The sequence below is a fragment of the Acipenser ruthenus genome, chromosome 3 (assembly GCF_902713425.1).
Source record: "Acipenser ruthenus chromosome 3, fAciRut3.2 maternal haplotype, whole genome shotgun sequence".
In the NCBI taxonomy this organism is placed as follows: domain Eukaryota; kingdom Metazoa; phylum Chordata; class Actinopteri; order Acipenseriformes; family Acipenseridae; genus Acipenser; species Acipenser ruthenus.
In genome coordinates this window covers 68500883-68516038 of record NC_081191.1, presented here as the reverse complement: position 1 = coordinate 68516038, position 15156 = coordinate 68500883, and the positions used below count along the sequence as shown (strand labels likewise).

Below are 15156 nucleotides of genomic sequence, written 5' to 3'. Positions count from 1 at the left end.
TATACAAATATTTTTGGTTTAGAAACAACAATCGCTGCATTATACACTTACAGTGCGTTTTCTAAGTAAATACACTGCATTGCGTCGAAAGGAGTGTGATGCAATTTGTTAAAACGCTGGATTTCTATATTTTTATAGCAGCTGCTATATACTTTTTTGGAAAGGAGCAATCCTAAACACAAAAGCTGTAGCTCAGACAAAATGGCATTTCTTTGGTAGTTTACAAACTTGAGAGATGGTATTAGGTTGGTTTAATAAGATCAGACTCTTTCCAAATCCTTGCAATTCAAATTCATTTACGGTGTGTGAGGTCCAATATACTTTTATTACTATTTCCATAAAGCATCTAGGCAGACAGAGGTAATAACAAGAGTGGCAGGGTTCTGTTTGCAAATAGGATTTAGAATGCTAGGCATACACCACATGAAAGAGTTGCATGGAAGGTTTCCCAAAACATGAAGAGAAAGTGCATTCCTGCACACTTGGAACCAGACTATGCATACTGTGCTGTAAAAATATTGGAGCGAAACATTGCTGTTTTTGTACATTTGAAATGTTAGACAAAAAAGAATCTGCTATCAGGATGAAAACGTCCAATAAAAACTTTTATGTCTTTAATCCAAATTGTCATTAAGATTTTTTCTTTTCCACAATAATAATGATGTGGCACACAGAATCTGGTGTGTTAATGGGCTGTTCCAGCAGTGTCAAAAAAGTTATGTTGTTGATTGAGTTCCACCACATGCAGTGGCAACAACGAGACTCTGACGTGTATATGTATAAAATAATTTGAATTGATGTCTAACAGTACTGTTCAAACAAGGACTGATATCATATTTTTATCCTTACCTAAATTTGTTTGCAAATTTAGTATGACAAAGTGGAAAACAATGCCCGATTCATTTTACATGAGGTGTTAATCAGTCATGAAAATGTCGGCAAAGCAGATTGGTTTGCTAAATATTGAAATATTTGAAGGGTTCAAAAGCACTGTCTACACAAGAGGGTGCTGAACTTGGAATACGTGTAAAGAGCAGACACATACGACCACAACAATTGAGCTTATCTGCTGCGCTCTTTATCTTCTCTGAAACAAAGGATGTTAGCCCCTTTTTTTGAAGTGCAAATAAACAAGATTAAAACGACAACAAAAAACTCCACCAGGTATGACACTTTATTTTCCATAAACAATGCATAAAATCAGCACGACATCAGTAAGATTTGCAGAGTTGCGTTATGATTAAGGTTAATCATGTTTAATCACGTTGAATGCTTTTTGCAATATGGTTTCATCATATAAAGTACACTTTTTATTTACACTGAAAATACTTTGTTAAGACTTCACATGGTTGAAATGTTTATATATTGCCAAGTTTCTTTTAATACGACTACAGTACATGTTACGATTGAGTATTTAAAGTTAGAATGATGAAGCAAGTGTACCCTTATACCAATTCTTATTTGGAAAAAACAAAAAAAAAGCACCATATCTACAGTGGCGGCCCACTTCAACAGTTTACACAGTGTAATGAAAAGTAGTAAAATACTGTATTACATAAAAGTGTAGAATGTCTTCTTCAGTTGATTTTATGATAAATTTTCAATAAGTGAAGCTGGATTTGGGTCTGTTTTCCTTTTCACCTTCTTTACATATATTGACTTCGGCAGATGTAGGTACTGTACATATTTTGTGAACTTCCCTGTAAGGTGTTGACAAAGTGGTTAGTACAAAGTCTTTAAACTTATGTAAATGAGCAAACTGGGCTAACAGCTTACAATTTAATACAAATACAATCTGCTCACAGCTGTCTGGAGTCACTTAGATATTCACCCATACAAGGGATCAGTTAAAAGTTGTCCAGGCTTGTACACAAAAGTGTTTAACTGTAATGAAGCCCTTAGCATATGTGGATAGTGATCTATACTATAGGAGTATAAAATCTTCAGGGGATGGAGGGTGGAGGACTTGATCTACACATTCAATACTACCATGGTATCAACAAGGCCCACTGAAGAAAATCTGTGGAATTAAATATTTACTCGTGTTTCAGGGAGACTGCCCTCTTTGCATTTGTTTTGGGGGTTGCTTGGTGGGTTATCAGCAAGGATCTGTTGAATAAATAAAAATGTCTGTCAGAAATATATAACGCAGTGTTGTTTGAAGCTTGGTCTGAGCCGTACGTTTAAGTTTGCAAGTCTGGCAAATCCACAAAAGATACTCATGGTGTTTTCTGTAGCAGGCATGCAAAAAAAATAAAATAAAATAAACTGCCATTATATAGATAACACATTTACACATCCTACCAGTTTTTCAACAATTCTTTTTAAAATGGAAAAGTGACACAAATTAGTATTGGCACAATATTGTTGAAGGTTAGTTGTTATCACAAACCATACCGTTTACTAGTTTATACAAGCTGCACACTGCAAAATCTTTTTATATTGACTCTTTCATGATTAACTTTAATTTCCAATCAATAGAATATACAGTGCTAAGCGGGATCAACACTCCAGATAAGGTTTTGGGTCTGGGGGTAACTTAACCTCTAATTTTAACATAGAGAGTAAAATGTATTTTCATGGGGTAAAATGCAACATTACCTTGAAGTCATGAGTAATCTCGATAAATACTGTGCAATCTTTAATGGTAATGGGGTAGGCATTAAAAAAGAGCCTTCCATTTTAACTGCAGTGTTACTTTGAACTACTGTACAACCACGTGTGTGTTCTACAAGGTTCTGTATTGGCTCAGCACATTTTTTTTTTAAGGTATCACACTGACTCTGCAAATTAATCACGTTACTTACATTCTAACATTAAATTCTTAAACTCAGTAAAAACTAGTTTAAGTGATACAACTTCAATATAAAGTCATACAGATAAATACAATAAGGAAATGCATTAATACATTCTAAAACAGTTTGTTTAATGTCATAGGCACCTTTTTTTTTTGGCCTCTGATGATGGTTCCAGTTGGATTTGCAGCTGGACTGGGGGGTTTACGCTTCAACCTGTGTAGCTTCAAATTTTTCTTATTCTTACAGGGCTGGCCAGAGATTGGATAATGTTTATTGGGTTGGTTTTTTGTGTGTACAGATTCCTGGTAACTGAAGACATTGTATTCTGAGAGATGTAGTTGTTAGTGGAAGTTTTAGGTGAGGCGGGAGGGGAGGCAGACAAGCTGTGCAGCAAAATTGCTATGCATATTTTTTATGCATTACATTTAAATTTAGTGCGTATTGCATATTTAATGCATAAAAACGGCAGGTAGGCAGCTTATCTGGACCGCTGAGTGGGATGCATACCAACATCTTAGGGAACAAAAATACTTTTCTGTTTTCTCACGTGAAGACCAGGCTATTCCTCTCATGAAGCTGATGGTTGATTTACTCACAGTATACTAAGGAATACAATACTTTACCTGTACTTGAAGAGGATGGTTCATCTGCTGTGGTGTGATGTGTCCTGCTGAAGGGGTGTGGGGTCTTTGGAGGGATGCGTGTGGGATACCTGCAGGGACCTATGCAATACATAGACATATCTGCTGAATATGATGTTTGCATTTTAAAAATACATATTTATTGCATGGTCTGTGCTAGTACATGTACGCCTTGTGGATTTGTTCTGGGGTTGTGTGAGATGTGTCTAATAGAGGCTGTGGGTGAGTGGTCTCTCAATAAAAGGGAAGGGCTGTTAAGTTTGAGACTCTGGGGAAAGTCATAGTGATAAACTGGAAGACTTGTTCACAGAATGGTAATTGACAGTTTACCCAGATGCAATTGCTACTACCTATTTGTGATTATTTTAGGATGAAACTATTTCTAACTAGTGATTCTCAATTTTTTGGCCCAATTCAGACTATGCCATAGATACTGTACCAAATTCTTATTTTTTAAAAACCATCTTCAAAAGTAATAGGATACCTGGGAAGTTTTTTGAGCTTTAAAGCTATTGGTTGGTTGCTGGAAAACATCTACAAATCCATAAAATTGCCATTATAAAATGAATATAAAATTATAGTACACCCAACTGAATTGTAAAGGGCTGCCATTACTTCATATTGTTTATTAACTACAGTAATAAACAAAATAACAATTAAATCTCAATAAATCCCAAAATTGGAGCAACAAAACTCAGATCCCCCAGAATATGTTTTAAACACAGTAAAAAAAAGTAAACTGCTGAATAACAACAAAGGTGCAACTGGTGTGCTCTACACACCTTACAACACCTGTGCGAGCTTCCCTGTAATAATAATAATAATAATAATAATAATAATAATAACAAAATTCAGACTCTTTGAATCTTGTTAACAACAGCAAAAAACTCAACTATCGCAACCCAATTGTTGAAGGGGAGTCTTACATCAAATTAGTTTCAATTGCTTACCTTGAGATGCTAAAAGCCCCTTTGAAGAACTACTTAGAAACATGTTTTAATAGTTTTTAGTAGAGAAAATATTGATAAACCATGCCAAGCTCAAACATTTTAAAATAAGTTTCAAGGATGTAATGAAAAACAAAAGCAATATAGAGGGTATGTCATGAGAAATCATTCCTTATTAATGTCATGGCTGGGGAGTGGGGGAAGGCTGGTTTGTTATCATCATGGTTTTCAAGATATCAGTGATATATAGGAGGCTGTGTGGTCCAGTGGTTAAAGAAAAGGGCTTGTAACCAGGAGGTCCCTGGTTCAAATCCCATCTCAGCCACTGACCCATTGTGTGACCCTGAGCAAGTCACTTAACCTCCTTGTGCTCTGTCTTTCGGGTGAGACGTAGTTGTAAGTGACTCTGCAGCTGATGCATAGTTCACACACCCTAGTCTCTGTAAGTTGCCTTGGATAAAGGCGTCTGCTAAATAAACAAATAATAACAATGTACCTACCCTAACTCATTTGAAAGTACTGTTTGGTAAACTTTTTACAAGGTTGAACAGTATGGAGTCAGTATGGAGCTGGTCCCTTCGGACAGATGGGCTGGGTAAAGAGAGGTGCATTCTTCATTGTTTGTCTTTTGAAATTCCTCTTTAAATATCCTCTCATGCAAGTACACATTTAAGTCTAAGTATACTTCCATCTTAACACAGTATGCTTAGCTATAGAATGTATTTGCGCTGCAGTATGTCACAATAAACAAAAAGAAAATATCTGGTTTATGACAAAACATCAAAATAACACATGGAAATTTAGTTACAGCAGGTTTACCTCAGTCGCTAACATATTCCGCCTTGGTAAAGGAGGTGGGAGTTGAACCTCACTGGAAGATTGGCTTCTATTGGTCCTTGGAGGTAATGGGGGGGGACCCATTACATATTCATATCTGAATTCTTCTGAATAGTAATCTTCTGGTACTATTTCTACGTTGCTTTCATAAGACATAAGTGATGTGTGTTGATTGTGCATAGATGGTTGGTTGCTCAATAATTCCACAATCATGTGTTCATGATTAATTGGGAGTTCAAAAGGCTTCAGTGAAGAGTCTTCCTTTGTGACCACAAGGCATTGGTCATAAATCTCCTTATGGAGCCTCAGTTCTTTTGCAGTATGCAGTGGATCGTCTTTAACTGAAGGGTCTCGAATATCCACCTTAAAGTGGCAAGGAACTAAACATTCTCGTGAAATAAGCTGTGCCAATGTGCAGCTTTTGTTGTCGTACAGTAGTTCTACAAACCCTCCTTCAGCATACATGGGAAACTTGACTCTGACTTTTGTCTCCGTGTTTTCGAATTCAACTATGCCTACTGCTTCTGTTTTTTCAGCAAACTGTACAAGAACCGTATCAGACATCAGGACGCGAAATTGGTCTCCAACATGAAATGATGATAACGACGGTGCTTCGGCAGTGTAATTTTTCGTTGCAAGTACTGTCAAGTTCTGTCCAGTAGAGCCTTGAAACACCAAATCAAAAACATAACGGAAGGTTCTGGAAACTTGAGAGACCGTGCCTTGATAGGTTGAAGGTACAACGAAGTGCCTCTTCTTTTCTGGATCCGATATATCTGTGACAAGGCATTTTTTCACTTCTTCCCTTCTCAGTATTGTTAGACACTGTCCGACTTGGAGGTTATGTAATTGGCATTTCTGTCCAGTTTGTAACAGGTTCTTGTTTTGAGCAATGTGTTTAATTTCTACCATCAGTGGAAATTCTTTATCTGCCATGCTGTAGATTGAGTATAAAGTCTGTTGTCTGGAGAACAAGCTCTTGTTGACTGATTCAGAAATATCAATTACTTCCATGTCTATGTCTGGTGGTATAATGACTTCAGTCCCTTCTAGAAAGCAAAAATATATATACATATGTTTACAACATTATATTACACTGGGGGTAAAATGTGTTTAATTTCAGACCACAAAAGATAGAATTGTAATTTATTTTAAAATAGGATGTGGAGTACAGGAGTCTCACTTTATTGAGGAACAAATACATAATATGTATTTATCATAATAAAGAGATAATTCAATATTATTTAAACATTTCCAATGTCCAATGCAGTGGGAATTACCCGATTGATAATTGTCAACGATGAAATGTGTATGAAGACATTTTTGTCTGTGTTTTTAGGTCATATTTTGATCTCTTAGACTGCTTGAAATGTATGTCACCATTTAAAGCAAGTTTCAAGATTCTAAAGTCTCATTAGCCTTTGTAGAGGGCATCTACCTTTTCAATACTTACTGCTCAACTCAGAACCAGATAGGCTGAAATAATTTGTGAGGTTTAAATTTAAGAGGTGTTCTGAATTAACACACTAAAACACAACTCATATATATATATATATATATATATATATATATATATATATATATATATATATATAATAGTGCTGGGACAAATATCAGAATATTTGAACGAATATTTGACATGTATTCAAATACAAAAATCAGACATTTGTATTCGCTAGAAATGACAAAATTACCTTGCGCTTATTTACTGCCTCACCAGAAGTTGCTGACAGTTTTAAAAATGGCAAATCAAAAAGAGCTCTGTGTGATATGTGAGATTATTAAAAAAAAACAAAAAAAAAACACACGATCAGCACAGCAGGTCTTGAGCGCCTTTAAAAGTTTTAGACCGCAAAAAGTAAACAATCCAGATTATGCACGCACATGCAGAGTGATCTCTATGGAAAGCCATCTGGGTCAAAAACGCATTGCTTTAGAGCAAGGCAGAATCTCATGGGCCACTCCACTACATAAGGCAACATGTAACCCAGCAACCACAACAACATTGATAGCATTGCATTCAGTGCGGAGAAACTATAAAAAAGGCAACTAAATGTTATACAGCCAAGGCAGTTGAATTCAGATCTAGAGAAGTTATATTAAAATAATATAATGCACTGGTACGACCACACCTAGAATACTGTGTACAGTTCTGGTCCGCATATCATAAGAAAGACCATGAGGCATTGGAGAGAGTACAGAGGAGATTGAAGGGTATGTCATACGAAGACAGACTGAAAGCGCTGACACTGTATAGCCTAGAAAGGAGAGCCAGAGGTGACTTAATAGAGGTATTTAAAATCATCATGGGGTTTAACAAAGTAACTGCTGAGAATTATTTTTCACAGGTCACAAGTGGAAACTGAAAGGCATATTCAGAACTGAGGGGAGAAGGAGCTTTTTCACGGAAAGGGTGGTGAACCATTGGAACAGGCTGCCGGACAGAGTTGTTGAAGCAGAGACTATTGGATTGAATGCTGTCATGAACAATACTGTATAACCCTCTCTGTGACCATAATAAGACCTTTAGCTAGCCACCTGGAGGAAGGGTGGTCCATTTAGCTATGGATTCCCAGAGATTTCATTTCCCTTACTATCTGGTTAGGGTTTTTTTGAATTTCCACTCCTGAGTGCTAACGGACCACGCTTGCATCAAATGGCCTTTTCTCATTCTAGAATTTCTTATGTTCTTATATACAAGTATAATTTATATTCAGGCCTAAGTAAAGCCCCTTTTACACTGGCACTCCTACCTGGCCCCGACCAGGGTTCTGGCTACCCAGGTCACAATCCCGCATAGTGTGAAACCATGTACCTGGGTTGTACTCTGGTCCCAGCGACCCACCTCAGGATGTGGGTCGACATACTTTGCATGCATGACAAAATACATCATGGCCGTTTCGTAAGCCGACCAAATAACAAACAGCCACGCCTGTGTAAAGGTATCACTTCCCCAAGGAACATTTCTGTTTTTTCTCTTTACACATATTATTGTTGATTTGAGACACAGCATGAACCTGATTGCAGCAGGGATGAAGAAACATTTGCTCCAATCAACATTTGGGCCGACGGTTCAATTCAGAGACGCTTAGATGGAAGCATCTGTAACAAGCTGCTTCCGCGGCATTTATACACACATTGTGTGTTTGCTTCTGTCAATCAAGTCGACCCTGCTTAATCAAAAGCAGTGTGAAATCACATAGCGACCTGCATGACACCAGGTCCAAACCTGGGTAGAGCATGCCAGTGTGAAAGGGACTTTCAATGTATATACAGCTATGGCCAAAGGTTTTGCATCACCTACAATTTTAGGATTGAGACATAATTGAAAAAATATATATATATTAACATAATTTAGATCTTGTATTTATCCTGTAACCAAAGAAACTACAAAATTATATCGCAAATGTCTACCCGAAGCCATAATAATGTCATTTTAACTGTCATATAATGTCAGTTATATGGAAAACTACAAAGCAGTATGTTATTCAATATGTTAAATTAACATTATTCGGTAGGTTTCTTTGACTTTATGAAGCAAAATTTGTTAATTCTATAGGGTGATGCAAAACTTTTGGCCATAGCTGTACAGTATATATTTCATATGAGAAGTTCAGAAAGCATGGTGACTTATTTATTGACATCACTTCGAACTACCTGTATCAATTGACAGAGTTAATAATGTGCAAACTAGAAAAAACTTGCAGTTTTTAGAAATTCTTCAGTTTTGAAAACCTTCAGTATTTCTTTCTAAAAGACATGATACAGCAGTCGGAAAAAAGGTTTGATGTGTATCATAAACATTCTATAAACTGACGTAAAACGTCCATGAATAAGACATTTTGGGATGGACACAATAATAAATAGAGCCCAGTATCATTACTGAACAGACCTGTTATAATCATGACTGTTAAGGTAATGAACATTTGTGTAACAGGTTTTGGAATTTAAAACAAAAACCTGACACATATATAGTCTCAAAGATATTAATCTTGAACACATTATTATCTTTCGAATTACAAGCAATATGTTTTATTTATTCTAATTATATTTGGCCTAAGACAACATTTCTTTTTAAGATCCTCTGTTAGTTGATAACTGTTATTGTTAACTGTTGCTGTATACTTTAGTGGAACTTAACACACACTCACCAAGAAGAATGGCTTTCACAGAATAAGTTGGTAAGAGCTGAGCAACACCATTGAAATTTTTTAGATCTGGAAGATCATGTGAAAGAAAGATGGTATTGATAACCTTAACAAAGCGCCGGCGGCCCACCAGCATTTTCCACTTTAGAAGGTCATCCATAGTATAATACTGGTCATCTTGGCATTCCTGCATCTCCCATTTGCAGTGGGCTGGTACCAGTACAACAGGGGTGCCCTTCATTTTCAGGCGTTTACATCTCAGAAAGATTTGGTTTTGTTTTTCTTCAAAGCCATGTAAGATCAATCTCTCTCCTTTGGCGATAACCGTCCCGTCTTCAAGAGCAAAGCTGATGTTGTTCTTGAATCGGGGCTGTACTTCTGCCGGCTGGTCTACTTTAACACAATGATAGAGATCTACAACTTTTGTGTACGGTTCATGATCAGGAATCAGTTGAAAGTACCCTAAAAAAAAGACAATTTGTACAAATGAATGACCAATAAGGAGAGCACGGAAATGCTTCAGTGAAACCTCTCAATATACGACTCACACAATAGTAATCTAAATTATATATAAACACACACAAATAAAATTAAACTAAACTTCTCTTTACTAAAAATCACAAATCAAAGAATAATTAGTCGCTGTCAGAATCAACTATAATTCGTCTTGGCTTTTTCTTTTGGCTATCATCAGAGCATTCATTATTTCACACTGACTTTAGAGCTCTTAATAATACAGTTATGCCCAAAAATGCTCTGGAGGCTGTAACTTTGTTTCCTGTGAATGGCCTTTAGGTGGTGCTGCAGCAAAGACTATGCCATTGTCGTTTTCTTTCTCTCTCTTTTCCGTAGAGTGGGCATTTTGCTGCTGTGCTATGAAGTTCTGCCTTTCAGCCTCTAACAGAACGGTAAATCGAGAGGACATTTAATAAATAAACTTTCACTGCATTGCCCACTTGAAGCTGTCAAAGCAGTTTGAAACCAGCAGATATTTAAAAAATGGCTGAAAATTCTCATTCCAGTGACGTCAGATCACGTCTGTAATCAGAAATATCAGGCGTGTCAGTCATCATAATAGTGACTGCAGGCTAGTACTGTTGTATAAATGCACACACCTGCAATGACCGGTCATTGGCTTCAGGATGGCTGCTGTGGTACACTTCCTGATGCGGGAACACGTTTGGAGAAGGGCAAGACGAAGAAGACCCTGCATATTCAATCCCAGGGTCACTTTGTTTGGGATGCCAGAGGATGCGGTGCTAAAGTGTTATCGTTTTACTCCACAGGTCACCCTACACCTAATAGCTTAATTGAGGGATGAGCTAGACCCCAGTGTCAATCTAGGGGCCGCTACCCCTGCACATGTGAAAGTGCTGTGTTCTCTGCACTACTTAGCCTCTGGTTCCTTTCAGACCACAGCTGGAATGTCTGTTCCAGAGTGCTATGCACATTTCTGGATGTCATGCTAAAAAGGGCAGGCCAATACATATACTTTCCTAAGGATACTAGCATGACTGATGTTGACCTCAGCCATGAGGACTCTCAGCTCCTTCTAAGAAAACTTGTCTTTTACGAGCGCCAAGAGGACTTTGCTGCCCTTCCTCAGAATTTTTTTTGTTTTGTATTTTCGTGCTCCACAAACGTCATACAGCGACCACTGCTTGCTGTACTCCTAACTCTGCAAGTGCAGCCGCTAAATAGACTGATGCGCTCATTGAGACCCTCATTATCATAATTGCAGATCATTTGTACGTGTTGAGTAATTTGCATTGCTCTTAAGCTTACATAGGGTCCAGTGTGAAAGAATTACCTGGCCAGAATGCAATTTGAATTTTGCATCCGCAATTTGCACTGCGCCTATACTTACATCACTTCAGTTTTCTGCATAGAAAATGTGCATTTAAATCAACCAAGAAAGGCATAAAACATTCTTGAATCAGTGAGTTAAAGCTATTTGCACAAGGTCCCATTAATAAAGGGTATCCATCTTGCAACTGATATGACAGAAGTCAATGATATACTATATGTTTTGTTTCCAATTAAAACAGCTGGTGGTGTTTGTTGTTGATCTTGTCTATTTAAATTGGCACACTGTGAATAACGCACCTTTATAATCCAGTGGAATATCAATGGTCCTCATCTCATCAGCATGGTACAAAACAGCTTGTACTTTAGAGAGTATTCTGTCAGTAATTTTGAAGACATCTCCATCAGAGAATGAGATATTATACAGGGACCCTGGAGAGAGAAATGCAAAGTGGTAGCCCCTTACAAAATACATAATAAAATGAGCAGACAAAAATAAATTCATACATGTGGCCAACAGGGGGTGGAATTGTAGCCATAATTCATAATAATCTAAAAAAAAGGAAATGCTGAAAAAGACTGAAATTGGATGCTGGCTACACGAACTGTCAGTATGACATGATAAATGACATGATAAATCAATGTTTATGACACTTTTCCATCAAAATTAGAATGATGCAGAAAGAGCTGCTACACCACACAGAGAAATATTCCTCAAGGTCCATACAGTGCACAAACTGTATGAAATATGGCCATGTACTAGTAATCTGAAGAAATAGGAAGTGTTTGTGACTGGTCGAAGAGTGGAAACAGACACTGAAATTAAGAAGAGGCAGTGCTCAATCAACATGGAAAAAGCAGCGCCCATCATGTGTCTTGATGAGCATACATAGTGTGGTCGACCTTTCAAATAACACTCAGACAGTATCCATACAAGATAAGCCTCCTGGAGGAACTGATTGCAACAGATTGTCTGGCTCGACATGCTTTTGCACTGGTATTCTTGTCTGTTGGCAGGAGCAGTCACACCAGCCCACCAGGAACATGATGTACTTGAGACAACAATCTTCATGCAGGACAGTGAACCACCACACCTCACAAGGCCTGTGAAGCAGCTGCTTAGAGGAACATCTGGCAAAGATCGGGGTAATCAGCAGACATTTTACAGTGCAGTGGCAACCTCAATCACCCGATCTCAATCTGGCAGATTACTGGTTCTGAGGTCCAAGTCACATTTATAGGGATGCCCTCTTGTGGCAACATTTATTAGTATCGTCTCCCATCTGCTGATAATCATGATAACCAATTTTCACCTTCATACCTTGCACCTGGAAAGTGGCCAAAGTGTGCACTCATTTTTCTCCCCTTGAAACATTGAGTTGAGAGGTACAGACCCTGATTGTAAGCAAACCAAACCCCCTGACTTCACAGCACACAAACTGTTTGGGAAGTTTGTACCTCATAAATAGGAATTTGCATCCCTTTATAGTTTGCTTTTTATTGCATTATAAACACTATCGGGTTTTGTAACTCCTGGCATTATCAGTCGCACACCTTTTACTATGTACAACATTTGTTTGTTTGTTTTATACCAAGCTTGGTGAAACTACAAATTTATCATGGTGAACTTTTATAAGATAATGACTGGTGAGGCATGTCTTAGTCATTTTACAACAACAATAAATAAATAACAGTTTCTACAATAGTGACAGCTTGGCTGTGACACACTGAACACCATACCAGTATTGTTTATCACCACCGTAGAAACCCCTTCTTTGGGGTAAAATGAACTCATGTCCCACCCAATCATTCCTGAAGTTATTCATCTGTCCAAATACTTGTCAGAGGGTGATGTACAACACAGTTCATGAAGTAGAGGTGAACCAATACTGTACCTAAACAGATGCCTAATATTAAGCTAGATAATGTTGATGCAAAAAGGTGACGGTAAAAGTAAAGGCTGAAATAGCAAGCAGGTATGCGAGAGCAACCCAAAAGAAGCAAAAGGTGTCTTACCTGAAAAGTATTCTCCACTCAGCACTCTGACTGTCTTTTTAAAATCATTGGCACCCAGAGATTTCACGAAAGACCCCCACGACTGTGAGTTTGTTTTCTCCATTGTTTGTCTTGCTAGGTTACAGGATTGTTTTTCTAAGTGTCTTGCTTTCTCTAGGGTGCTGATATATCTGAACCAACTTCCGTGTCTGTTTACTATAAAATAGTTTTGATAAAGAGCTGTGTCACACTGATAGCTGGTGGTGACGTCTGATACGGAATAGAGTGGACACAGGGGGATGCTGGGATATGAATAAATGCTCCGGTTTATTGTAAAATACAAAGGTTTTAACACAATATGGATCAATCAATCAATAAATACATATGTATTACTTGTCATGACGCACGTGCATCAACATATAAAATGAAATGAATAAGTAAAAGCAAAACAATAGGCAAGTGTATGTTAATAAACTATAATAATAAAGCAACAGACAAACTGACGTTAATAAAACTAAAGCAAAACAACACGAACAAAAAGCTTAAATCGCTATGTACTATGAAATTAGCTGGCGGGTGTATTTCGGGCTATCACATTGGCAGAAAAAAATATGCGTTACTTAGGGTTAACTTAACGTCAGTAAGATAACTGTCAAACTAAATTAACACAGCACGCCTACACACATTACAGAATGAAGCAGCAATGAGCAATACAAAACATGCACATCACTATTTAAAAGAATGGTGACGCAACTCACCAGAACAACAAACACCAAATTTTTCAAGAGCTCGAACAATTTCCAACTTTGTGTAGCAAGAGAAACAGCGGCGCATTTTGCCGTTTGTTTACATGTCATTTTTTGTCATGTCTTTTATGCACACATACAACGTGCCTATTCGGGTATCATTACAATTAAATAAACCAGTTTAAGTCGCTTTTTTTTTTTTTTTTTTTTTACAAAACAGTACGGATGCGTTGCGATCGAATCGCTAGCAGTGCCAAGAAGGTGTTCTTTTAAGCAAAGTTCGTGTTCCTTTATCCGGAGTATTTACAATAGGAAAAATCTGTTTTACTACAAGGGTGTTCCCTTAGGCGAAGTGTTCTCTTAGGAACTGTTGCTATACGAGACTACTGTATGTACTTTATAGTCCAAATTGTGTTATGCATCATGGTTATACCAGTCACACAGTCATGATTTGACAAGATATGAATAATAAAATGGGCAATACATGCCTCACCCCCAGTAAGGCAAACATTCAGGGTTGCAGGTATTCGATTACTAAAAATTTCCCTTCAGTGCCAACTAGCAGAATCATCTACCACCTGTTCTTTTTCTGAATACTGGGTATAGAAAGTAACCTGGCATCCTCAGATGGGAGTGACCGATTGAGAAAGTATGGTATTAAAATATCTTTAAGGTAAGGTGGAGCAAGGCCATTGAGAGCATTATATAAAAAAAAACTAATTATTTTCAAAGCAAAAATAGTGACATGTCAGCGATCGGCACAATGCACCGCCTAATACTGTATTTGCGGCGGGTAATTTATTAAAAAAATATTACTGTTATTTTCGGGTATTACCATTCAGTGCATTTTTTGTCATATTATTGTACTGTAATTTGATATATAGTACATAATAGCTATACATACTTTTGTTGTGATATCGTAACACTATGTACCCAAGTGCTTCTGAGAGATATTGGGGTTTCATATATAGAGTTTGTACGCCTTAGAAAAATGTTCAGCTGATATCCCATCACGACTTTGTCAGCTGAATACAAATGCTTAAACCCAGAGGTGCTGGATTATTACACTCCGGTTTCTTGCACAGTTATGATGGTGACCAAACGTGTGTGAGTTGTGTTTTGTAAAAAAAAAAAGAAAGAAAAAAAATGGTTAAAATTAACAGTTGCATTCAAAAAATGTAGAACAGCGAAAAACAAAAATAGATGTGCATTAACAAAATGCACTGAAAACTTAACAT

General features: G+C 37.3%; 1 protein-coding gene across 1 annotated transcript; it reads right to left on the bottom strand.

Moving 5' to 3' along the window:
• Positions 1-1205: 1205 nt before the first annotated feature.
• LOC117394527 (protein THEMIS3-like) lies at positions 1206-13497 on the bottom strand. The gene is made up of 7 exons (XM_059015617.1): positions 13194-13497; positions 11478-11609; positions 9375-9833; positions 5206-6272; positions 3422-3520; positions 2041-2109; positions 1206-1700 (listed from the first exon to the last, which is right to left on the bottom strand). Exons 1-7 carry the CDS (start codon positions 13294-13296, stop codon positions 1647-1649), a joined length of 1983 nt encoding a protein of 660 aa, XP_058871600.1. The 5' UTR covers positions 13297-13497; the 3' UTR covers positions 1206-1646.
• Positions 13498-15156: the final 1659 nt, after the last annotated feature.

Excerpts from the sequence above, each read along its gene's own strand:
- LOC117394527 (XM_059015617.1), bottom strand. The coding sequence starts at position 13,296 with ATGGAGAAAACAAACTCACAGTCGTGGGGGTCTTTCGTGAAATCTCTG. Across the intron at positions 9,834-11,477 it reads TATTCCACTGGATTATAAAG|GGTACTTTCAACTGATTCCT; the intron begins GTGCGTTATTCA and ends TCTTTTTTTTAG. Across the intron at positions 2,110-3,421 it reads ACCATCCTCTTCAAGTACAG|ATCCTTGCTGATAACCCACC; the intron begins GTAAAGTATTGT and ends TTTATTCAACAG.